Raw genomic sequence first — 25,644 nt, 5'->3', positions numbered from 1 at the left:
ACATATGTGTGTGTGTGTGTGTGTGTGTGTGCGCGCACATATGGGTATGCACTGCAGGGTGAAGGGGGAGAGGAAAGCGTGTATGGAGAGAATAGCCTTTGGGAAATGCCCCTATTGTGTCACAATAAGTCCAAAAATATGTGTAGAAATTTAAAGTTTTTAAACTGCCCCAGAGCACCATTGACTTGGCCAGTCTGTCTGAAAACATCCAATCTACAATGTCCTATATCTAACACAGTCATATACTACCTGAAGACTGAGAGAACATTTGAGAACATATTTACCAGGTAAGTCAAGCCTTTGAGACCCGTGGTGAAGTGTTCTTCTAGATAAAACACACCGCTTGCAGCCACAAGGCATCACTTGTGCCTCCTAGACCAGGGTCAACATGTCATCACTGCTGGTCCTTTTGGCCAAACTGGAAATACCATCTCTTACAGAAAAACTAAGTAAGAAAACCATGGGATTCCTCAAACTGGTGAATGATGTAGAGAAACAAAAGTGCTGCGAGGTAAGAGATTCCAAGGAATTTATCCTTCAAGCTGAATTCAGCTGGTAAAAATTTTTTGTTTAAAGTGTTCACTGCAGGTTTTTAGAATATTCTCAAAAGTGTGTGCCGTTCACCACTGATTCCAGGATATTTGTATCACTGAAAGAGGAAACCCTGTGTCTATTAGCAGTCATCCCCCATTCAGCCCCAGCCTCCAGCTCCTGGTCACCGCTATTCCATGATCTCTCTTGGTAGGTTGCCTCTCCTGGACATCTCACACAGATGGAATTGTATAAGTATGTGGCTATTTTCAACAGCTTCTTTCACTTAGTGTAATGTTTTCAAAGTCCGTCCATACTGTAGCATGTATCAGTACTTCATTTCCTCTTATTCTGAATAACATGCCATTACACAGCTATACCACATTTTACTTGTCCATTCACAGTTGATAGATATTTAGTTTATTGCCATTTTTTGGCAATTATAAATTGTGGTGCTGTGGACACTTATGGACAAGTTTTCATGTGTATGAATGCTTTAATTTCTCTTAAGTAAATACTATTTCTAGTGCTTTGACTTTGTGAGGAATTGTCAAACTATTTCCCAAAGTGGCTGCACTATTTTACATTCATTCCCATGGGCACTGTGCAAGCATCCAGCTTCTCCATACCCTCGCCAGCACCTGCTACTGCCCATCTCTTTTATGATAGCCATCCTGCTGGGCATGAAGTCGGATTGCACTACAGTTTATGGTTTTGCTTTTCCCTACTGAATAATAATACTATCTTTTTACGTGCTTATTGGCCAGTTACATTATCTTCTTTGGAGAAGATATAAAAATATGAGTATTCAAAAAATATGTCTATTCATTTGTTTATTCAAATACACATTGTGTTTACTTTAAAAATTGGCTTATTTGTCTTTTTATTGTTAAGTTGTAAGAGTTCTTGATATATTCTGGATACAAGTATGTAATTTGCATATATTTTCTTTCATTCTGTGAATTGTCTTTTCACTTTCCTGACAGTGTCCTTTGAAGCATAAAAGTTTTGTGCCCCATTTTTATGAGATCCAGTTTATCTCTTTCCTTTCCTTATCTTTTGGGAGGCGTATCTGAGAAACCCCTGCCTAATCCAAGGTCACAAAGATTTATGCCCATGTTTTCTCCTAACATTTCTGTAGTTTTAGCTCTTATGTTTAGGTCTTTGGTGCATTTTGAGTTCATTTTTATGTAGAGTGTGAGGCAGGGGTCGATTCCACTCACTTGCACGTGGCTAGGGAGTTGTCCCAACACCACCTGCTGAAAACACTGTCTTCCTATTAAATTCTCTTGTCACACTTCTCAAAAATCAATTGGCCATAAATGTAAGGATTTCTATGTGTACTCTGTGTTCTCTTCCATTGGTCAATATGTTTGTCCTTACACTAGTACCAGACTGTCCTTATTACAGTAGCTTTGTAGTAAGTTTTGGAAGCAGGAAGTGTGGATCCTCTTTTTCAAGGCTTATTTGGCTATTAAAGATCCCTTGCATTTTCATATGAATTTTAGGATCAGCTTATCAATTTGCACAAAGAAACCAACTAGGATTTTGATAGGAGTTACAATAAGTTGGTATACTGATTTGTATAGTATTGGTATCTTAACAATATTTACGTCTCTGACACGTGAACGCAGGATGTCTCTCCATTTGTTTTCTTCAATTTCTTTCAATAATATTTTGTAGTTTTCAGCGTATAAGTCCTGTATTTCTTTCACTAGATTTATTCTTATTTTATTCTTTCTGATACTATTATAAAATATTTCTTTTTTAAAAAATCTTCACCTAAGGATATTTATATTTACTTTAGAGAGAGAGGGAGGAAGAGAAAAAGAGAGAGAGAAAGAGAAACATCCATCAGCTACTCCCTGCATGTGCCCCAACCAAGGATCAAACCAAACCCACACCCTAGTTATGTGCCCTGACTAGGAACTGAACCGAGACCTTTTGGTGTACAGGGTGATGCTCCAAACAACTGAGCCACCCAGCCAGGGCTAAATCAAATTATTTCTTAATTTTATTTACATATTGTTAATTGCTAGTAGAAAGAAATACAATTGATTTTTGCATATTGATCTTGTACTCTGCAATTTTGCTGAACTCATTAATTAGTTCTAATATGAGTGTGTGTGCAAATTCCATAGTATTTTCTAAACATAAAATTGTGTCGTCTACAGTTTTACTTCGTTTTCAATTTGGATGCCCTTCTTTCTTTCTTTCTTTCTTTCTTTCTTTCTTTCTTTCTTTCTTTCCCACTTGCTACTTAGATATTAGCTTGTTAAACGTTTTTAATCCAAGTTTTAATCGACTTCCTAGGCCAAACCATCTCATAAGAGAATTCTCTGCTCCTAGGACCATCCTCTGACAAGCTGGTACCCAATGATGCTAGGATAGATCCACTCAAAGGCAAACACATTCTGAGGGGCCAGGAGTATATAAGTACCACCTTCCCGTTTGAGATCCCATTCCCACTTCTTACTCCAAGCTCAGGACACTGAGCTTCCAAACATAACTGGTCACCAATCCTATACCTAACCCTTTCACAAAATCACAGAATAAAGGAGAAAAAAGATACTGGAGTGAAATTACAAGTCCAGGAAACATAAACAACCCATCCAGCAGCCAGGGGCAGCATTGGAATCAGGGGAGCAGAAGTATCTGCTGGAACTCACAGGAGACCCAAGGACAGTCTGGTGGCTGAGTCACCCTACCATCTTCCCCCATGGAGACCACTTCCCCACCCTGTGTGAGCACCCCCCACCCATGCAAACTGCTCCAAGGTGTGGAGCTGTACAAATGGAAAGGTGCCTTATTACACATACATACAAGGCCACCAAGGAGCAGACTGTCAATGTCACGCAACCTGATCGAAGGGAGGCAGTCCAGCCCAGAGCTGGTCACATGGAGGAGAGCTGCGTGCAGCTCCTCTGGCTGGAGCTGTGCCGGCTTGGGAAAAAGCTGGATGAGTTGCTCTTTTTGCTTGTCTCTCCCGGCCGGGAGCCCCTTAGGTGGCTGGAGGAGCAGCAGAGGAAGCGCTCTGCCAGCTCATGAAAGAGGTGGCCTGTGAAGAGCATGTAGATCCAGGGGTTGCAGCAGCTGTTGAGGCTGGCCAGAAGCATGGCGATGATGAAAGCCGAAGCTGCAGGGAGAAGGGAGAACAGGGCATCAGCACTGGAGTGTTAACACCATTTCCTGAGAGCTGCCTTCTTCCAGTACCAGGAGCTGGGCCACAAGACTGAGTACTAAAGAGACAAAGTCTGCCTTCCTTCCACATCCTTACTCCGGCTGTGCACTCAGCCTGCCCCCCGACCCCTCCCAGGCTCAGCCAGCCCTGGAAGGCTCCTGATCTTTTGTCTCATCAAATGTTTCCTCACTGTGTGCTTCCAGCAGCAGGGGCTGTCCTCTTCATGGCCACTTATTCATTCACGGCCCACCCAGCAAGTGTGAGTGCCTACTTCTCAGAGTCGAAGAGCACAGAGTCCAGCAGCTGCCAGACCTCATTCATATTCTAGCCCCATCAGGAACAAGTGATTTCAACTCCCCCCAAATTGCTGTTTCCTAATCTCTAAAAGGGGACAAGAGTACACAAACCTCACGGGAATGCTGCAAGGCCTACAGAGTGCCTGGAACACAGTGAATGCCCAATACGTGCGTGGCTGCCATCACAGCCATGTGCCAGGAACCAAGGCTAGGTGCTGGGAACACACATGCACAAAAAGAATGAGTAGCACCATGAGGTGAGCACACTGAGGAGGGGTGCCACTCTCTAAGAGCGAGTCATGGCCGACCTCTCAGAAACCATCACTGAAGCTGACTCCTGGAGGATGCTCATGAATTGGCAGGCAGAGAAGAGAGGAAGGGTGCTTCAGGCAGGAGGAACGGCACAGGCAAAGGCCTGGTGGCCAGAAAGTGGATGCTACCTTCACAGCTGAGAACATTGCAGGAGTTTCTGTGAAGATGCCCCTAAGAACACAGCTTCCACATGACAACAGATTTACACAAACAAACAGAAACAGTGGCATTGCCCTGACTGGTGTGATTCAGTGGGCCGGATGTGCTTCCACAAAACAAAAGGTGGCCGGTTTGATTCCCAGTCAGGGCACATGCCTAGGCTGTGGGCCAGGTCCCAAGCTGGGTTGTGTACAAGACGCAGGATCATAATTTCTCTTGATGTTCCTCTCCTGCTCTTTTTCTCTCCCTTCTCCTATCTCTAAATAATAAATAAATAAAATATATTTTAAGCAACACTAACATTTTAAGAGGCACTATGTAGAAGCCATTATACTGAGAACTTACTGAGTTCCAGGCAGAATTAATAATCAGAAATCAACTTCAAAATATTGACTGTCACAAATTTAAGTTTCAAAGGAAAAGAAAATTCCTAACCCTAAATACTTCTGAGCAGAAGGGAAAAAATCTGGGTTTCTTTCAATGGACTTAAATTGGACAAACTTCAAACATCTCCCAACAAAAAAGGAGGGGCCACACCCCCCAGAAACCCAAGGAAAACAATATTCCCAAGAATTCTGTTCACAACCACATCCTTATGAGTGCAGGCAACTGCAAAGGCTCGAAAACTCCAATAGTCTTCAGTGTTTTCTACAAAAAGTTCTCAAAAAATAACTCCAGAATTCTAGAGCTAAATCCAGGAAATAACTTTTCATAGGGATGCAGGAATTGCGAGAGGTGAGTGAAAAGGGGCCATACACTAAACCTGACTGTCTCGGGGGGGCTGCCTGGTGGGCCTCACAGACTCAGAGACCAAGAGGAAACACACAGGATGGTCTGAACACAGAAATTCCCAACTAAAAGTGTGTCTTGGAGGGAAGTCACATCCTCGGCCTGAGCTTCCTTGACAAAGGTCAGTCTTTACCATGAGTAAGCCTGTGTACTGTCTTTTTGTATTCAAGGGCACACACCTTTGGAATGTCGGAGTAACCTTTTTTTCCAGACACCTTAGGGCACGCCATCCCACCAGAGCAGGAGACCACGGAACCCCTCCTGGTACCTTGTTCCCTGAACACCATCTCTGATGCTGCAAAGTTAACTATCCTGTACCCACCAACGTAAAATAAGTATGTGTCCATTTTGCTTTTTATCCAATACTAGAAATTTGCTTTAGTTTCTCTCACCCCCTCAAACTACCAACAGTAGACTTCACGCACATCTCCTCCTTTGATTCTGATGTATAAAATAAACTGCAAAACTGCCGTCCTCCATGGCATTTTCTCAATCCATTGAGATTTTGCTTCCTAGCAACTGTGGTCAGTCTGGCTCAAATAAAGCCATAATAACTCTCTACCGGTTTGGACGTTTTGTATGCCAACAGCACCATCAAGGCAGAGCAGAGTTGTTTGTCTGCCAAGTGGCCCAGCACCAAAGGGAGGAGGGCAGTTATTTATGATACGAATTCAGTGGTTCTCAAAGTGGGGTCCCCAGACCACCTGACACTTGATAGAAAAGCCCCACACTAAAACTACTGCATCAGACTCCTGGGGGCACAGCTGAGTGATTTGCTGTGAGCAGCCCTGCAGGGGATTCCGGCGCACACACAGGTCTGAGAACCACTGGTCTGATTACTCCATATACCTGGAACCAAAACAAATTACGACAGACCAAAATATCAAAAATTCTTGTAAAAGAAAAAGTTTAGAGAGTGAAAGAGAGAAATCAAATCCTTAGACTAAAATAATTTTTAGAAGAAAAGAGAGCCCTGGCTGGTGGGGCTCAGCTGGTTGGAGTGTCATCTGGTGCACCAAAGGGTTGCGGGTTTGATTACTGGACAGGGCACATGCCTGAGTTTCAGGTTTGGTCCCATCAGGGGCGCATACAGGAGGCAACCAGTGAGTGTTTCTCTCTCGAATCACTTTCCCCTCCTCCCCCTGCCCCACCCCTCTCTACAAAGCAGCAACGAAAAAATGTCCACAAGTGATAATAAAAAAAATTAAAAGAGAAAGCATGAAGGGGGAAAAAGCCAATAATACTGAATTCTTCACTTTCTATAAAACAGAATGAAAAAAATTTTGCTCTGATTTGAATGGGCAAGAAGATGAATTTAAGCTTAGAAATTCTGATGAAATATCACCAAGACTACAAATAGGACATCTTCAACTCATAATTCAACATATAAAATGAAAGAGGCAAAATCAACACATAAAAGTCAAAAATTTAAAAGGCATCAAAAAGTGGACTATCAGATACCAGGCGAAGAGTGCAGGTGTAAATGGCTATGAAATGGGATAGAATGAAGTTCAGGCTTGGACAGAAAGGCACTGGGTTATAAGGTGTAATCTTAGTTGTTCATTTAAGCTACTTGCCTCACTCTTTACATTTGTATCTTTTAAATTTACGTATTCTATTTAAAAAAACTTACATAAACAACAACAAACAAGTAAACAGTTAACAAATTCCCGAGCTGCTGGCCAACCTGAGTGGAAGAAGCTGGGACCATTGCCAGCACCTCTGCCCCCACCTGGTGGCCACAGACACAAATAACCTGCCTGCCCTGGCTCCTGGGGAAGGGATGACCCTCTCCAAGCTGAACCTGCTCACATCAGGTTGCCAGTGCTATGGACACATGCGGACTTTTTTTATGTGACAAATACCCTAATCACCCAAGACTTGAGTCCCCAGTGGTGGAATTTCAAACAATCAGCAGGATAGAGGGATATTTGGGAATAAAGACAAGGGCTGTGGAGAACATTTCAAAGGGAAAAAGCAGCAGAATAAAGACATATAAATGAGAATGGCCGAGGGCATTCAGGGACTGCCAGAGTTGGGGAAGGGAAGTTTCATGAGAGAGGAGACTGGAAAGAGCCAGGCTGAGGAGGACCCTGAATCCAGGCTGAGTCTGGACTTTAATCTGTAGGCAGTGGGGAGCCATTGATGGTTTCCACGCAGACGAGTGACTGCACCGCACCTGCCCTCTGCACTTACTGTGTCTTTTTTAGGCCACAACACTACCCTTTCACAGGATTGCAGAGGAGCAGGAACAGAATAGGGCATGGAAAATACTGTCCTTACATTTCACAATTATGTTTCCAGGGGGCACATGACAATGTAGCGATGCTGCCCATTTGCATTACCACTCAAGCTCACACAGAACAGGACAGTCTTCTAAGTATCCTCATCCCCATTTTATAGATAAGGTAAGGGGAGCTCAGAGAAGAGAAGTGACTTCCCCAAGGACACACAGTAAGTCACCCTATGTTCCTACCTGAATGTAACAAAGTCTGGTTCCTCTTAAAACTAGATAAGCATTCACACCTGTCAGACTGAGTCCCGGTTACAAATCCTCTCGGTCCCAATGCAAAGAAACAGGCTGGGTGGGCAATCACCCTTGAGGTACAATTTGAGGAACAGAGTCAGACAGCAACTTCCCTCTTCCCACAACAGATGGAGGCCCCCTCCAAAGCCAAGCACTGCTCACTCCCCAGGGAAGGTCTTTTAAAATCCAAGTGTAAGTGGGAAGAGAAACAACTGCCTCTATCAGAGCACCATCCTTCCTGGCAGAAGTATCTCCTGGTCTAGACCAGGGGCCAGCAAACTACAGTCCAAGGGCCAAGTCCTGCCTGCAGCTGATTTTTGTAAATAAAGTTTTTATATTCATTCTCATCTTGTCTATGGCGCTTTTGCACTACAAGGGCAAGGCTAAGCAGCTGTTGTAGAGACCTTGTACCCTAAAAGCCTTAAATATTTACTGTTTGGCCTTTTACAGAAAAAGGTAGCCAACCTTGATGCCTCCAGGAGGGGCAGATGTTTACAGGCACAGAAAAAAGCTAGGAAAGGGGAGGGACAGACCCAAGTGGCAAACTCCACCCACTTCTCCCCAAGGTACCAGGAACAGAACTGCTTTCAAGCTACCTAGGCCTGGCTCTGCCACTTTGCAACTGTATGTTCTTAGACAAATTACCTATTGTCCATCTGTGAAACAGAAATAACAAAAAGAATCTCTTTACAGCACCATTGTCAGGTTTAATTAGACAGGATTCCAAGTGCTCACCATGATTCCTGGCACTCAATGCTAGTAAGCACTTAATAAAGCTTAGCTGTTGTCATTATTACTAACTACAAGGATGTGTATGTGCACAATAAATGTTACTTTTCTTATCAGTAACAGGGTCAGCGCCAATGTGCACATGTGAAACAGTGGGGGAGGCTGCTGCCTGGGCTGGCCTGTGTCTTGGAATCTGAGGAATAGAACACAAGATACTCACAAGGATTTTGGGAACATTGGGAAGAAAAGTGTAAAAGGGCTTTGTGAATGGCAAAGTGTTTATTCAACTAATTAGCATTATTATTATTAATGGGTATGAGATATGATTAACTGCATAATTTTTTATTGATTTGAGATGGAGGAGGAGGAGAGAAAGGGGGGCAAGGGGAGAGAGAGAGAGGAAGAGAGAGAGAGAGAAACATCATCAATATGAGAAACATAATTAGCTGCCTCTCACATGCGACCCAACCAGGGATCTTATCTGCAACCTAGGCATGTTCCCTGACCAGGAATCAAACCTTGGGACTTTTTTTTTTTGGTACACAGAACAACAGTCCATCCAACAGAGCCACACCATCCAAAGCTGATTAACTACATAAGTTTTTAAAGCCCAAGGTCTGGGGACTCCTGATCCCAGGCCAATTTAAAAAAACAAACAAACAAACAAACAAAAAAACCCCTGCCTTCTGCCCTTTTTTCAATGACCAAAATATTAAAATTAAAAAAAAGAAAGAAAAATCAAAACTCAGAGCCCTTGGATTGGGTTAAGTGCCACAAAAAGAACTTTAGATTTTGGAAAAATCTTACTCTGCCAGTGATGTAAGAAACCTAAAAGGGAAGTTGGCAGCAGCTCTCCAACTGACCCTCCATACTTCCCCCCGGGACCAGCCCTGCTCTGCACACTGCTCTCTGGTTCCTGCCTAGAAGGGAGGGCAAGTGAGAGGCACTGATCAGGGGACTGGTCCTCATACCTGCCTGACCTCAAGCTCAGAGGAGGAGGGAGGAGATTATGAGATGTGCATCCTTTCATGCTACTCTACTGGGTGCCAGCCACTGAGCCAGCCCTGGGGACCAGCCCTCAAGGGATTTACAAACACCTGTGGGAAAGAGAAGAGAAGTATAAGACAGACACTCTATTAAACAGGGAGTTGCAGCATCTGGAGGAGGGGCTGGTGGGCCCAAGACTGGGGACCACAGGTGATCTTCAAGGAGGGAACTCCAAGCAAGGAAGGTGAGTAGGAATGGCCACACACCAAAAGCAGACATCCCATGCTGGGCAACTATACCCCAGGAGACAAAGACAACTCTATATGGCCACTCAGCACCGTGACTCACAGAGGGGTGGGCAGCTGAGGGCCACCCAGGGCTGTATGCCCAAGCCTTCAATCTACCTACCAGCATGGCTTTACTCAAACCCCAAGAACTCCCCTGTTCAGATCTCCAGGCACTCCCTCCACTCAAATTTCCAGTGAAGGCCCAAATTAGCCGAGAACAGCTGACATGCAGCTGCCCAAGGCCTCTCTGAGCTATGCTGTTCCTGAGACATTTCACATATAATTCAAAAGCATGGCTCATCTGACATCTCTCATCTGATTTAAATCAAGCTCATCAACTTTTATACTCCAGAACCAATCGCTTTTATACTCCAGAAACCATCAGTAGGTTCAAGTCCTCCTCACCTCTCCCAAATCAATACCATTTCCCCTGTTCCCCTCAACTCCCACTATAGGAGATAAGAAATTACGGTCTAAGTCCCTTGTTTCTACAGGGGCTGTGTAGAACTTGGGGGCCATGGTCTAAGGAAGACTTTTTTTAATGGACATGTATATAAAGATTGAAGGCCAATATGTAGCACAGAGTGGCTTCTTTGAAAAGACCACTGAGGACTTCCAGTCAAGGTGGTGGCATAGGCAGACTTGGCTCGCCTCTTCACACAACCACATCAAAATTACAACTAAAACATAGAACAACCATCATTCAGAACCATCAGAAATCGAGTTGAATGTAACTCTGACAACTATGGAATTAAAGAAACCACATCCATCTAGACTAGTAGGAGGGGTGCAGATGTAAACGGGCTAGTCCCATACCTACATGTGGTGGATAAAAATTCAGGAAGGATATCTTAGGAGTGAGGATCCCCAGCCCCACACCAGGCCTCAAGGCCCAGGGTTCCAGTGCCAGAAAGATAAGTCCCTACAACGTCTGGCTACAAAAACCAGTGGGGACTGAGTCAGTGGAAAACACTGCTAGAGCCCCAGATACTTCCTCTTAAAGAACCCACACACAGACTCACCTACTCAGACTCATTCCCTCTGAGCTCCAGCACCCAGGTAGCAGCTTGAAAGACACCAGTGGCATACAGAGAGGAACTGAAGAGTCTGGCATCAAGATGAGCAGAAGCCATTGTCCCTTTTCTAAACCCTATGGAGCCAGCAAACTAGTGCCATATCTGAGACTACATCAACCTGGCTAATACTGTTTGACCCACCTTGGAGATCCCCAGGACTCCACCCCACCCACCTTATCGGCCCACCCAAGCTATTTTTCCATATGAATGGCTAGCCTTGGCTCAAGCTGCACAGCTCCCTAAATCCTCTTAAACAAGCAACAGCTGGCCTCAGTGAGCCCCAGGCCTGGTTCAACCTAGATTGCAGCAGTCAACCTAGATTCCCAGCTTGGCTTCACCTGGGAATCTCCAAGCCCAGCACAAGTCACAGCCATCTCAGATTGCTTTATAGCTCAGGCAGTGTGGCCCTGGGCAAAACACAGTTTGGGGCGGACCTTGGCCTGCACAACCTGGGAAATTCCAGGGCCACATGTCCAGTGGACAACTACAGACCATGTTGGAGCACCATCACCCTGACCCTGAACAATTGACCTTCCATGGAGGGCAGAGGTTGGTGGTAAGTGGTCACAGCCAATCCTTGCAGCTGACTACCAGAGTAACTAAGGCTCAACTACAAGAGGAGAGTGTACACAGCCCACACAAAGGGTATACCTCGAGTACCCAGCGTGTGTGATTGGGGAAGTTGTGCCACTGGATGTTACAGGACATCTACTACATTAGACCACACTACCAAGACATGGAGTCAAAGCAGCTCTACCTAATACATAGAAATAAACATAGGGAGGCTGCCAAAATGAGGAGACAAAGAAACACGGGCCAAATGAAAGAACAGATCAAAATTCCAGAAAAAGTGTTAAACTAAATGGAGATAAGCAATCTATTAGATGCAGAGCTCAAAACACTATTTATAAGGATGCTCAAGGAACTTAGTTATGACCTCAACAGCAAAAAAAATGATCCAATAAGAAATGAAGGATACACTAATTGAAATAAGGAACAATTTATAGGCAAACAACAGTTGAGTGGATGAAGCTGAGAATCAAATCAATGATTTGGAACATAAGAAAGAAAAAAACAACCAATCAGAACAACAAGAAGAAAAAAGAATCCAAAAAAATGAGGACGGGTTAAGCAGCCTATGGGACAATTTCAAGTGTTCCATTATTCACATTATGGGGGTGCCAGAAGGAGAAGAGAAAGAGCAAGAAATTGGAAATCTACTTGAAAAAAGAATGAAAGAAAACTTCCCTAAACTGGTGAAGGAAATAGACATGCAAGTCCAGGAAGCACAGAGAGTCCCAAACAAGATGGATGCAAAGAGGCCCACTCCAAGACACATCATATATTAAAATACCAAAGGTTAAAGATAAAGAGAGAATCTTAAAAGCAACAAGAGGAAAGAAGTTAGTTACCTACAAGGGAGTTCCCACAAGACTGTCAGCTGATTTCTCAGAAGAAACTTAGCAGGCGAGAAGGGATTGGCAAGACATACTCACAGTCATGAAAAGCAGGGACCAACAGCCAAGATTGCTCAACCCAGCAAAGCTATCATTTAGAATTGAAGGGCTGATAAAGAGCTTCCCAGACAAGGAAGGGCTAAAGGAGTTCATCATCACCAAACCATTATTATATGCAATGTTAAAGAGACTTATTTAAGAGGAAGAAGATCAAAACTAGGAACAATAAAATGGCAAAAATACCTGTCTATCAACAATTGAATCTACAAAACAAACTAAGCAAACAAAAAGAACAGAGACAGAATCATGGATACGGAGAGTGTTTTTGATGGTTGCCAGATGGCATGGGGGAATGGGTGCAGAGGTGAGGGTATTAAGAAGCACAAACTGGTAGTTACAGAATAGCCATGGGGATGTAAAGTACGGTATAGGAAATAGAGTAACCAAAGAACTTATATGCATGACCCATGGACATGAACAATGGTGTGAGGACTGCCTGAGGGAAGGAGGGTGCTGGGTGGAGGGGGGCAAAGGGGAAAAATCAAGACAACTGTAATAGCATAATCAATAAAATATAAATAAATAAATAAATAAATAAATAAAATAAGTAAGAAAAGATCACAATTTTATAGCATAGGAATTGTTTTAAAAATCACAAGTGTGTGATCATCCCATGTATCATAAAGATTAACAGCCAAATGTGTTGCCTGCAGAGTGTTAAATAGGCTTCTATTATGTCACTTCTCAAACCTAGGGGATATGTTGGGTTCACTGGACTGAACCTAAGGAATAACCACATCCTGAAAACAGAAAAGCAGGGCTCTTTTTGCAAACAACCAGCCCTTCTCTACCCTATGAGGACATCAGGACCCTGCAGCCAATTCATGCTATATGTGTAAAGGCAAACTGTAAGTTTTGGTAAAAGAGATAAGATATTAAATACTCACTATTCTGTATGTTGTCAATGGGCCAGATGCATGGGCATTGCATAGATATCACCTGGATGCTTGTTAAAAATGCAAAGCCAACCAGCCTTCCTGAGTCAGAGTCTGCAAGACTATCTATTTTAACAAGATCCCCCACATGATTTGTGTGCACACTGAAGATTGAGAAGTATCCCTCCAACAGGGGTAAAGATAATAAAGTAACTGTCCAATGATCTTAACATGGGATATACATTTACTTCTTTGCATAGCCAGCTCATACTCATCCTTCAAAACCCTTTCCAAATGCTGCTTCCTCTCTGAAGCCCTCATGATTTTTTTCCCAGACAGAGAATCAATGACTCCCTCTTAGGGCATTCACAGTACTTGATAAATAAATCTCTCCCTTACAGCATTATCCTTTCATACTGTCATTATTTATGTTTATAACCTGTGGCTAAAGACTGTCTCATTTGTGGCTCTATCCTGGCCAGGAGAGACTGAAAAGTAGAAAGAGTTCAACAAGGGACTAAATTCAGCTAAGCATGAAATTAGCAGACAGAAGTCCTAATAAATCAGCCACTCCCACTAGCACATTGGGAAGGCAAAAAGACAATTTCCCTGCTTGATGACAGGAGGTGGCCTCCTAACAAGATGATTGGACTGAAATCCAATTCCCTCTAGAAGAATTCAGTTCACATTCAGATACCAGGGTCAGGTGGGGAGAAAGAGAAAGAAACAATGAACGAGAGTGACCATGGCAGTGTGAGCACGGGCCCTGGAGGGCAGAGGCATGTGGTACCCGAGCATCTGGCAAACGGGCAGACAGCATCCAGCGGAGCACAAAGGGAGGCTCTGGCAGAGGCTGCCCCTCCATGGCCAGGAATCAGGATCACAGGAATCGGGGGCTGGAACACTGAACACCACCTGGTTACACCCCATCCTGCCCACCGGTCATGTTGCAGCCTCCTTGGATTTTCAAAACCCAGAGCTAGAACCTCCCCACCTCCTCACCTGCTGCCCCCTCCAAAGAGGCCTTCGTTTTTCTTCACTCGTGACACTCTCTGACACTCTGGTTCCCAGCTTCACTGGGCTTGCTGCCACTCCTCAGCTGAGAGTGCAGCCCCTCTGCTACAACGCTGCTCTTGAGCTCAAAACAACTCCCACCCCCTCAATTGTACTGACTTGCCCTAGGCCCTGGCCTGTCTTGAAGCTTCTCTTTAAAGCAAACATTTATTGACCACTTACTATATGCCAGGCACTATGCCACTGGCACATTGCGCCCTCCCCTCAAGTCTATTCTCAACTCCAGAAAACTGAGCTCCAGGTAGGTTTGGTCAACTGCCCAGGGTCACTGCTGCCACTCCATCCAGCTACCCCTTGGGGTATAAGACCCCAACACCAGCCTGGCAGCAACTGGGGATGTCCCTCCCAGAGGTCTGTGGGGTGCCCAAAATTCTGTGACCAACCTTGGCCTGTCTGTCCCACATTTACGAATATGGCAGCTGTTGGCCACGAGAGGGCAGGTGAAGGCCTGAGGAGGGCTCCCTGCAAACTGCTCGTGGGAGGTCAGACAGACCCCAGCAGAGGCTGTGTGGACAGGACCCTTGGAAGGCACTGAATAACTGTTTGTGGAATGAACGCATTGGCATTCAGAAGAGGAAGAACACCCCCAACTGGGGGAAACAGAGAGGTTTCATGAAAGGGCCACTGGAAGAGGCTGCCAGGCCCCATGTTGGGCTTGTCCCTGCACAGCTGCTGACAGCATCCTCCTCGCAGAGTCTGAGGTAAGTGGCACCCCCCTGGAGTTGTGCACAAAGCAAGCCACACATGGGGCCTGAGCTCTGAAGGATGGTTCTCCATGGAAGAGACTGTGGTGGGCACTCCTGTGGGGGGACCAGCGTCAGCATGGGTGCATGGCAAAAAGACCTTGGGAAGTCGGCAGGCCTGGCAGGGGACACAAGGCCGACTGGCCAGAGCCCAGAGCAGAAGTGACAAGGGTACACTCATCTGCTGGATGTTAGTTCAGGTCAGGCCTGCGCATGGCTCGAAACCAGTGCCTCTCAACCAGGGACAGCTCTGCCCCTGAGGGGCGCTGGGCACTGTCTGGAGATGGTTTGGGTGGTCACTGCTGAGGGGAGTGCTGGTGGCATCTAGTGGGTAGGGCCTGGGACGCTGCTGAGTTCTGTAGGGCACAGGACAGCAGCCCCTCCCCATGCCACACTCCAAACAAAGATTATCTGGCCCAAAATGCCAAAAGCCAAAGTTGAAAACAGCTGCTATCAACCAGGAAGGTGGCAATGAAAGGAAAAGGGAAGTGCTGACAGGAGAGGTGTGCAGCTAAGACCGTGCGATCACTGGACCGCGGGGGAAGTCAAGTGACACAGGCTTAAAGCCCGGAGTGCTGACAGGGCAGTGCCGTTAGCAGCCTTGAAGCTGGGTGTTGCTGGGAAGGGCCCAGGAATTGGGGTGTCTGAGCCACAGAGAGGGCACAGGGCTCTGGTACAGTGGTTCTGACACAGAGCCAGGAATAAGATGTTTTAACAATTGCCCAGGAGACCAGACACTGAGGGTAATAGAATGCCCTTGAAAATGCTGGCCTGAGGACAGGGGTGGTACAGTCTGGCAGTGTCTGATGTGAGATACTTGGGTTCAAATCCCAGCTCTACCACTTACTCAATGTGCTCTCGAGCAAGCACATCATACCTCCCTGGGCCTCAGTCCCCTTGTCTGTAAAATGGGAGTAATGCCCCCTTCCCTTGGTGTGTTTGGGTGAGGATGAAGGATGAAGCCAAGCACAGGGTCTGGCACGTAAGAAGGGGTGGTACTGATATCAGATAATCCAACTTCTCAATTCACTGAAACTGATGCCCAGAGAGGGCCTCATGTTGCATCGGGAGACATTATCTCCATTGCTTGGAGGGGAATGGCAGAGGCCCATAGACCACCCAGAGATATGCCCCAAGGGGACTCTCCTCACTTCCTAGTGCTATGTTGGGGTCCAGGGGCTCTGGCTGCTGGGACTGATATATGGGGTCTGGCAGAGCACAGGTCAGCCCCATCTAGCCCCTGGGAGTGAGCCTCATGGACTTGTCTTTGCTTACCACAGTGGTCAGGGCAGGGCAAGGTGGTGGGGTCATCAAGTGAGCCTGCCCCTCAGGCAGCTAACAGGCCAGCCACTAACCCCAGGCCCAGCCCAGTCTTTCCAAAGCCCTGATCTCCTTCCACAGACCCTCCCACAACCCCTGCTCCCCCTCCTTACCCTCTCCCCAGCCCACTCAGACATCCATCAAATGGGAAAGAATATGCAGCAAAGACTCACCCACCAGATTTTTACTTTTGCTGTTATTAATCAAACCTTAAAAAAAAAAAAAAGAAAAGTCACCTTGGATCAAAAACCCAAAGGGTTAGCACTAGCCAGAAACATAAAAGAAGTCAAAATTGCTTAATCAGACAAGAGTATGGTTATTAACTGTCCCTCTAATTACAGTTTATGCACAGAAGGGCAACGCTGAGAGCTCTACCAGGCCAAGTGTGATCTATCCATTCTTCTCCTGCCCACCTTCTCCCACCACTCTCCATATCTATGGTTGCCTGAGAGCAGACCCCTCTCCCAGTTGCCAGCCCGCCCACACCTCCAGCAGTGTCCTTGTAAAGTGGGCAGGGCACACTGGAGGGGCTACAGTTCCACAGAAACAAGGAGAGGCTGGGAAGCTCATTTTCATATGGGAAAAAAAATGAAAACCAAGCCTCCTGTGCATTTGAACCTTCCTTCTGGCACAACACCCCTGAAAAATGTTTGGTTGCCCCCAGTGATGGGTACTCACTTCTTCACTAGGTAGCCCATTCTACTGCTCAGAAAGTGGCCAGCTGGAGGGCTGCTTAGAAAGTCCTTATTTCTGTGAATCCAGCTCTACACATTCATCCTGTCTTTTCTCATGCACTTCCCTCTACCCATATCCCACTTATTTGTTCAGTAAGCACTGGTTGAGATCCCAGTGGGTGCCCAGCCATGCTAGGCACCAGGCACATACCAATGAACAGGACAGGCAGTGTCCCCGAAGGCTCCCAGTCCACCTCTCCAACCTTAACAAGGGTCTCTCCACATACCAACTGCCTGACACAGAACCTACTGTCCAGCAGGCTGTGCTTGCCTCCCCTTCTCCCTCCACCCAGGCTCTCAAGAGAAAAATGTGCATCTCCTCCCTCAGGAATAACTGCCAAAATCTCAAAGTCAACCCCAAGAATGCAAACAAGAATTTTAGCATGTAGAATGGGGGGAAGGGGAGGAGAAGAGCGACCCTGATCATGTGGTGCCCACAGGCCACGGGACACACCATGTCATCCTCGTAACAACTCCATAAGTAGACTGTGCTATCTTCATGACTCACAGGAAGAAGCAGTGATTCACAGAGATGGAACAACTGGCTCAAGGACACACAGGAGAAAATGGCCAGCAGCCTCCAAATACAGGCCAGCCGTGGGGCCCCTTGCCCACGCCGTGGAGTCTAGAGCCCTGCAGTGTCTGCCCGCTGTCCTGGCCTAGGCCGTGGAAGTCCCTGCTCTGTTCTCTGGGCAATTGCTTGCTCCTATGGAAATCAGCAAGTTTGAGAGAAGAAGGAACTATTCTGAAAGATGAATATGGCTCACCTACAAATGTGAGTGAGATTTTCTGTTCATTCAAAAGGTTCTCCTCTAGCTGCCCAGCACCTGAGAATGGTGATTAGAGAGGGGCCACACTGACTGCTTGGTGAGCACAGGCAGCACATCCCGCCCCATGCACCAACCTGTCCCCCATCTCTGCCCACTGGAGTGCGCTCTGCACAAGGGACACACTGGAAGGAAAGAACTAGAGACCAGGCTCAAAATCAGCTGCCCAGCCCCAGGCCCTGGGAAAAGGAACTCAGCCCCCTCTACCTCCTTCTTCACAACTACCCCCAGGCTGGAGTTCTCAGGCACAGCGGCAAATTCCCTCGAGTTCAAGGGGAAAAGCTGGTGCCAAATCTCTGGCTGTGGAATTTGATCCTGAAGGACATGTGTGGGGCTTGTCAAAGCTGCACGAGTGTCTGGTCTCAGCCCTCCTCCTTCCATCTCACCAAGGTGGGGCTCCATCGCCCTGGCTGCTTTAAAGAGGGAAGCTGATTAGGTTACCACCTCCTCCAGCTGATCAGGCTACCCTGCTCCTTCTCCTTTTGGGGGATTTGCCCAGTACCTCCAGGTTTGACAGGAGCAGCCAGCTATCACTCTTATTCATTGTTTTTCCTTCCAAACAGTAAAAATATTGAAATTGGGAGTTTTCCTCTGCTTTGGCTCTTATGAAAAGGAAGCTGCATGTATGTAGAAGCTCACCTCTACACAAACTTTATTTTTATTATTACTATTATTATATTATACTTGTCTTAGTCTTTTTCCCCCTTTATCTAAGTTTCCTTACATCTACTTAACCTTTCCCCAGTACCTGGATGTTAGTGCCCCATGGCAAATTACTTTGGGAGTAAGATGAACTCTAAGCCCACCCTTGGTGTGAATGAAGGTGTAGGGCATTGGGAGCAGAAGTCATCTGAGGGAGAGCAATGGAAAAGGGGCACCTGGGTTTCTCAAGAACACCAGAGAGCATGAGCTCCAACAGAAGCAGGGACTTGGCATCCTGCAAGAGGCCACGAGACCAGCTGCCAAGGCCAGTGTGATTTCTCCACCCACTGCGATCCATAGCTGGGTGGTTAAAGAGCTCCTGGTCCTTTCCCAGGGATTTTCTCGAGGAAGCTGTCTGCAGGAAGAGATCCCACATCTGCCCCACTCCTACCTCAGTCTGAGCCTATCTGTCCAGGTGTTTCCCTGAAGAACACCACACTGTTTACAACAAGCTCCCTGAGCTTCCAGTCTCTGATCCCCAGGAAATTAGCAGAGCAAGGTGCCCTGATCTCGATATTTTGCATCTCTTGTAAATCACTTTCCTCTTGGACTCAAAAGCAGGGGCTGTGCATTGATTCCACTTTGCTGATTAACATCTCCTGAGCTTGCCGATAGTTTCTAGATTGAGTCATATCTCCAAGGTGACTGTAAACGTCATCATTTCTGATGGCCCAGCCTGCTACCTGCAATTATCCAGACTAATGCCAAGTGGGCACAGGATATGCATTCTGGCTGAGCCCATGGCCACTCGGACTTCTATATCCCTTGGCCAGGCTGGTGGCCAGAGCCCAAGTCCTCTGTGCTCCACAGGCTTCTCACATGTGGACTGGCACCTGCTCCTGGCAACACACTGGGGGTGGGGACGGAGGGGGTGCTGGCAGCAGTGCAGTCATGGATCCCCTGTGGGCTGCATTTGTACTCTTCTCAAAGCACCCAAGACAGGGTGCCCAGGAGGACCAGCAGGACCTGGGCTTTTCATGTGAGACCCACCCTTTTCTCTGAACAAGGAAAAAGCAATGGAGCAAAGGGAAAGAAGTCCTGACGTTCTTAGAGTCCATTTCTCTCCCCACTCCTGGAGCCCAAGCAGAAGCCCATCTCCACTGCAGGCTTCACCCCACGATACCCTCAGGGGACCACACGGACCCAGAAGGCCTCTGGCCCTCACTTACCTCGGAGTACTCTCTAGCTCCTCTTTTCCTTTGTCTTGTTTTTAAGACAAACAAACACACTGCTTGGTGTATTGTTAAAGGGTAGAAAAGATACCCAGTTCAGGAGTGATTGTAACATGTGTTAACCCCATACTCTCAATCTTTGGGGAGGAAAGTGAGAAAGAGGAGAGCAGATGAATGGGATGGACACCAGGAAGTCATATGGGATGGGGGAGAAAAATGAAAGGGAGAGGTGAGGGGCTACAAAGAGAGAAGAGCCAGAGGACCTGCTGAATGAATGAGCTGATGCTGAAACGCCCTCACTCTAAAAGTGAGACACTAGGGGTCATGGGGACAAGAGGATCCTCACCCAAAGCCCATGGAGGGAGGACTGGATCCCAGGTCTCCCCAACACTTGCTCTCAGGGAGTATCAGTCTCACTTCCTCAAGGGCTGGTGTTGGAGCTCCTGGGTCTGGCCTCTGGAGCCTGCCCATGAAACAGGATGGCTTTGTGTCTTATCTTACTTATAACCCCCTTCCCACTGCTGGCTTTTGCCCAACCTAACTCCCTTGTTGTGTGCCCCTCATAAGAAACCTAGCACAGAAAGAAATGAGGGGGTGGGCAGGAAACCTCAGTTCTAGTCTCGGCCCTGCCTCCGACTTGCTGTGTGACCTACAGCAAGTGCTTTCCCCTCTCTGGATCCCTGAATCCCCTCCGTAAGGGTGACCAGAGACTGTGTGATGAAGCCAGGCTGGCTCTGCTGAGTCCTCACAGCGACCTCACCCCTCACAGCTAGAGGGGCATACTGCAGTTGTTCAATAAATATCGAATGACGATTGACTTAGGTAGTAACGCAAACACTAGGCTAATTGGAAGAGCTGGGAAAGCCAGGAGCCTATGGTTTGGGAAAGAGAGCAAAGCAAAGTTACCCAGCAGAGTGAAGGAAGATTTCAGCTTGCACAGGATGATTGTGTTCGAGACTGTTGGGAGCAGTAATGACTACATCAGGAAATGAGACATTTTTGCTGTCTCAAAGGCAAACTGGTGAAAGAAAATCCCTTGGTCTCTCCTTACAAACATTTGAGTCTCTGGCATCCCCGTGCATTTTTATGCGCTTACCCTCAAACAAAAAGGTGTGAGTTATTGACCACCACTGATCTTTGCAAACTGTGGGCAATGAGGCAGCAACTGCCTGGAGCTCCTAGCCACCTAGAGACAGCTACAAGCCTCCAGCCCCCAGAGCCTGCCACACTCTCGGTTTTCCCAAATTCCCTCCCCACAGATCGCCCCATTCTATCCTGTCCTCCTCTCCTACCAGCCAAGCTTGGACGATGGCCCCTGGCCACCCTCAGCCCTGACCTCCACCCTCCTCCAACTGGAGGGCAAACTCCCTGCAGAAATCACTCAGACCTCCAGGTCAAATCAGAAAGTTTGCATCCCTGCTCCCTTCCCTTCCCCCAAACCCCTAGCATAAGCCACATTACCCAGCTCCCATGCCTGCCTGCAGTGCCTGTGTTACCTACCTCTCTACCGCCTCCACCAAGCCAGGGTTCAGAGATTCACCTTCACCTCCCCACAATGTCCCATCCAGCACCGTCTCAGTGCTTTGTGAGACAAATCTAGTTGCCCATCTCCCACTACCCTTATCCAAACCAGACCTGGGGGGTTCAGGCTGACTTGAACTTAAAATGGAAGTGCAATGCAAAGTGAACTTTAAAATGAACGGATATTGAACTTGGGCCTGGGTTTGAAAGTTACCTCCCATGCTCATTAACCATGCATAAACACAAGTCACTTGAACCTCAGTTTCCTGGTCTGTAATAAGGAACCATAGATCATATACACCCTATGTGTGGCCTGAGGACTGTGCTAAGGACTTTATGTGCATTTTCTCATTTCACTCCTGTACTGCTTGGTGAGAGAGCTGGTACTTCTATCATTATTGCCATCTTACATCAGAGGAAATAGAGGCTGGAGGAGGTTATGCCCAAAATCACTCCACCAGTGGATGATGGAGCCATGACTCATACCCAGCTCTGCAGGATTCTCCCCGCAAGAGGCCCTCAGAACCCCGGAGAGCCTCCGGGTGCAGAGGTGGCAGTAGCAGGGCCCTGCCCAGCCGGGCTTGCTCCTCCCGGTCTCCCGCCCCGAGCTACCTTCCTTCGGTGGCTTGGTGTCCCAGACGCTCCACATCTGAACGAAGAAATATGGCGTCCAGCACACGATGAAGGCCAGCACGATGATGAAGGTCATCTTGACTGTGCGGATCTTGGCCCTGGAGATGAGTTTGACACTGCTGACTCGTGCCAGGGCCTCGTGTTCCCTGCTGCCTGCCACTGCACCCTCGGGTCCCTTGGCCGCCCCCACTGCCGCAGTCTTGATTCGAATGTTCTGCCAGATCTTAAAGCAGATGAGGCTGTAGCAGGTGGTGAGCACAATGACTGGCACGATGTAGACCGCGAGCGTGATCCAAGTGACGTAGGCCTTGGGCCCCCAGGGCTGGATGAAGCTGGCCCAGCAGTCGAAGACGCCATCAGTCACTTCGCGCATGGAGAATATGTGCACCTGCGGCGCACTGGCCACCAGGCAGCCCAGCCACGTGATGAGCACAGCCAGGCGATCCGCGCGGCGGTGCAGGGTCCGTAGAGGCTGGCAGATGGCCAGACAGCGGTCAAGCGACATGAGCAGCAGCAGGTAGGTGGAAGCGAACATGCCCACCACCTGTAGGTACTTTACCAGGCGACACAGCAAGTCCGGCCCGTAGAAGCGGAAAGTTATGTCCCACAGCAGCTGTGGCAGTACCTGGAACACTGCCACCACCAGATCGGCGATGCTCAGGTGCTTCATGAAGAAGAAGAGGCGCGAGTGTTTGTGGCGCGTGGTGCGCAGTGCTAGCAGCACGCAAGCATTGCCGCTCAGCGCTAGGAAGAGGATGAGGCCCAGCACCGCCACCTCCACTCGTGCCAGGGCCTCGTTGCGCTGCACCCCGTCGGTGCGGTTGCCCTGGGCCACTAGCGGCGCCGCACTCCCGTTGACCGCCTCGGTGCTCCAGTTGGCCTCAAGCGCGCCTTCCATGACTGTAGCCACTGCTGTGAGACCCTGGCCTTGGTGCCTTTTAAGGCGTGGTGCAACAGGGCAGGGCCCGACGCGGCGTCTCGGCGTGCCTGGGGGTGCGGCTCGGGTTTCCACTCCCGGAGCTCCGCAGACCGATCTGCTGGGTGGGACCCTGAAACGAACCCCCCAGGCCTTTAAAAGACCGCCGCGTTCTTCTCCCGACGCACGTGCAGTGCTGGTGTCCCCTTCCCGGGAACCCCAAATCATCTGAGACTCGGGGCACAACTACCTGCCCCGGGGTTGCTCTGCCACCACCCCAGAAATCCCCGTTTGAGGTACCTCCTCTAAGCCTCTGGAAATGAGCGCGAATCTACCGGACCGCCAGTTCCGTGAGGTATTCAGTCTCTTTGACTGAAGGAGAGGAGAGAGTCCTAGTCAGCCACTTTGTTCCGGGACTGGGTGGTCTACTAAACCTGCCGCCTTCCCCTGGGATCCCCAAACTACCTAGCCCCCGAGGCCCTCAGCACTGCCACCTCCCTCGACACGCCCCAAACCAGTCACCTTTCCTAGTAAACTTTACTTCGGTTATTTCCTCCGTAGATCCCCAGCAGCCCTTGCCTGAAAAATTGCCGCTCAGGACCACCCGCCAACCTCCTGTTTTTAAGACGCTTAAACCCAAGCGTTCGGGTTTGGGTCAGCCCCCGACCCAAACCCGAACTTCCACGGCAGCGGCTTCCCAGTCCAACTCCTGCCTCAGTACTACCCCCAGAATGCCCAACCGCTGTCCCCAACACCCCACCCGCAGGGATCCTCTCAGGCTCAGACACCTCCCAAAGGGAGCCTCCCCAGCCCAGCAGCCTCGAAGGTTCAGGAGCCCGACGTGCATCTTGGCCCGGATGATCGGATGATCGAGGGCTCTGCATCTCCATCCCGAGCACTTTGCAATCTCTCCGAGCACCCTGTGCGCCCACAGGAACCAGGAGCGCGAGGCACTCCACCACTTCCACTTAAGTCCGGATGGCCCCATCAGTCCCAGCCACCCCATCCACGGGTGGGCAGGACCCAGCTACCTGCACCGAGTCCACAGACGGGCCTTAAGTTGGCTCCCTGAGTTTCACCACCGCGGACGGATCCAAAGACGCGTGGGCTCCCAGCCCAGGTTGGGGTGGCTGCTGTTGGCACTGTCTGCCACTATGCTGAGATCCTGGACTCTGGACCCTGGACTGGAATACCCTCTCGCGCAGCCTGGCAGGTCGCTGGACAGGGACAGATCGCTAACCAGGAGCGCAGCGGGGGCTGTGCGCGCTGATAGCGTCAGCATGCGGCGTTGTCTGCAGGTGCTCAGCTTTCCTGCAGCGAGTGGCAGGCGCTGCACCACCACAGGAATCCGCTGGGGGGCGCAGGAGCGAACAGCGCCGACCCCTGCAGAGCAGGGTTGCGTCGCCCAACTTTGGACTCTTGAGCGGTAACAAACAGGCTCATTTCACAGCGGCTTAAAACTGCAGGAGAGAAGGAGCTCGTAAATAACTCGGTTCGGTTTTTTCTTTCTTGGTTTAGAAGCTCCAGACTCTCCGGCAATGGGAGGCTTAAATAGCAGTGTTTTCCCCTGAGTATATGGTGATAAAGTTGCAGAAGCATAACTGATACTTCCCGAACACCAGATTAATTTCAGCGCCTTTTACTTCCCTCAGGAGTTTGAAGTGCTGGGTTTAGCAGTGAATTCAAGTGAGTCCTTGCTTTGGAATACTTTTGCTCAAATTCCCATTCGTGAGGGATCAGAAATGCCTTCTGTTCTAATCAGCACGGGAAGAAGTCTTCATTCTTTAGGTAATTTTACCGAGAGATCTCAAGGCGGGGTGGGAATTATATCTTCATTTTAAAGGGATTCTGTTCATGCGAGGCCCTAAATCATTTCTGCTTCCTTGTCAAGCTTCAAAATTAAAATCCTAAATGGTGCCATCGGAAGGTTAAATGTTAAAGACCGCTTCTCTGGCTCCTAGCTTCTAGTTTCTATTCTAAAATTGTTTTCTGGAGTAATTTACAGTGGCAAGATTTAAGGCAGAAAAAAAAAAACTGAAGATGTGAAAATGAACAGAGCTCTTTAAAATTTATTAAATGTGTGTTTCCTCCTGACATTCTACTTTTTTTACTACGTGGATCAAGTTGAGTTGGCCAAGGACCCTGTTTCCTGATTCCGCAATTATGGTGCTGTGCCAAGACACCCTGGGTGCAGACTCTTAGGCAGCCCTGGTCCTAGGGTTCTAGTTGATTGAGCTTTCCAGGGTGGGCGTGGGAATTCCAATTCCTGCAGCATTGTGAAAGGGTGAGATACAAGAGCTGTCTTTTTCTTACCCTTGGGATTTGTGTCAAAAAAAGTGTTTAAAACAAACAAACAAACAAACAAAAAAGGCCCGCCTTGCCTGGTAGGCTGTTAGTTGTAGGCTAAGTTGGTTTGGGGCATTGTGCCTACACCAAAAGGTTGCAGATTCGATCCTCAGGGGGGGTGCATACAACACAGAAGGCAACCAATCCATGTTTCTCTCTCTCTCTCCCTCTCTCTCTCTCTCTCTCTCTCTCTCTCTCTCTCCTCTCCTCTCTCTCCCCCCCCCCTCTCTCTCCCCGCCCCACCCCTTGCCTCCTTCTCTCTCTAAAATCAATGATCATGTCCTCAGATGAGGATTTTTTAAAACTTCAAATGAGTAAATTTTAAAGATTGAATTGGCTTTATTTAATGATGCATGAATCAAGCAGCACCCAATCTAGCAAACAGAATCT

The 25,644-nt window shown here is 48.0% G+C and overlaps 1 protein-coding gene across 1 annotated transcript; it reads right to left on the bottom strand.

Moving 5' to 3' along the window:
- Nucleotides 1-2,762: 2,762 nt before the first annotated feature.
- Nucleotides 2,763-24,245, bottom strand: OXTR (oxytocin receptor). The gene is made up of 3 exons (XM_028518739.2): nucleotides 23,940-24,245; nucleotides 21,972-23,041; nucleotides 2,763-3,667 (listed from the first exon to the last, which is right to left on the bottom strand). Exons 2-3 carry the CDS (start codon nucleotides 22,888-22,890, stop codon nucleotides 3,426-3,428), a joined length of 1,161 nt encoding a protein of 386 aa, XP_028374540.1. The 5' UTR covers nucleotides 22,891-23,041; nucleotides 23,940-24,245; the 3' UTR covers nucleotides 2,763-3,425.
- Between the last annotated feature and the right edge of the window lie 1,399 nt (nucleotides 24,246-25,644).

This window comes from Phyllostomus discolor, chromosome 7 (assembly GCF_004126475.2).
Source record: "Phyllostomus discolor isolate MPI-MPIP mPhyDis1 chromosome 7, mPhyDis1.pri.v3, whole genome shotgun sequence".
Classification (NCBI taxonomy): Eukaryota; Metazoa; Chordata; class Mammalia; order Chiroptera; family Phyllostomidae; genus Phyllostomus; species Phyllostomus discolor.
This window is presented reverse-complemented; position numbering and strand designations above follow the sequence as displayed.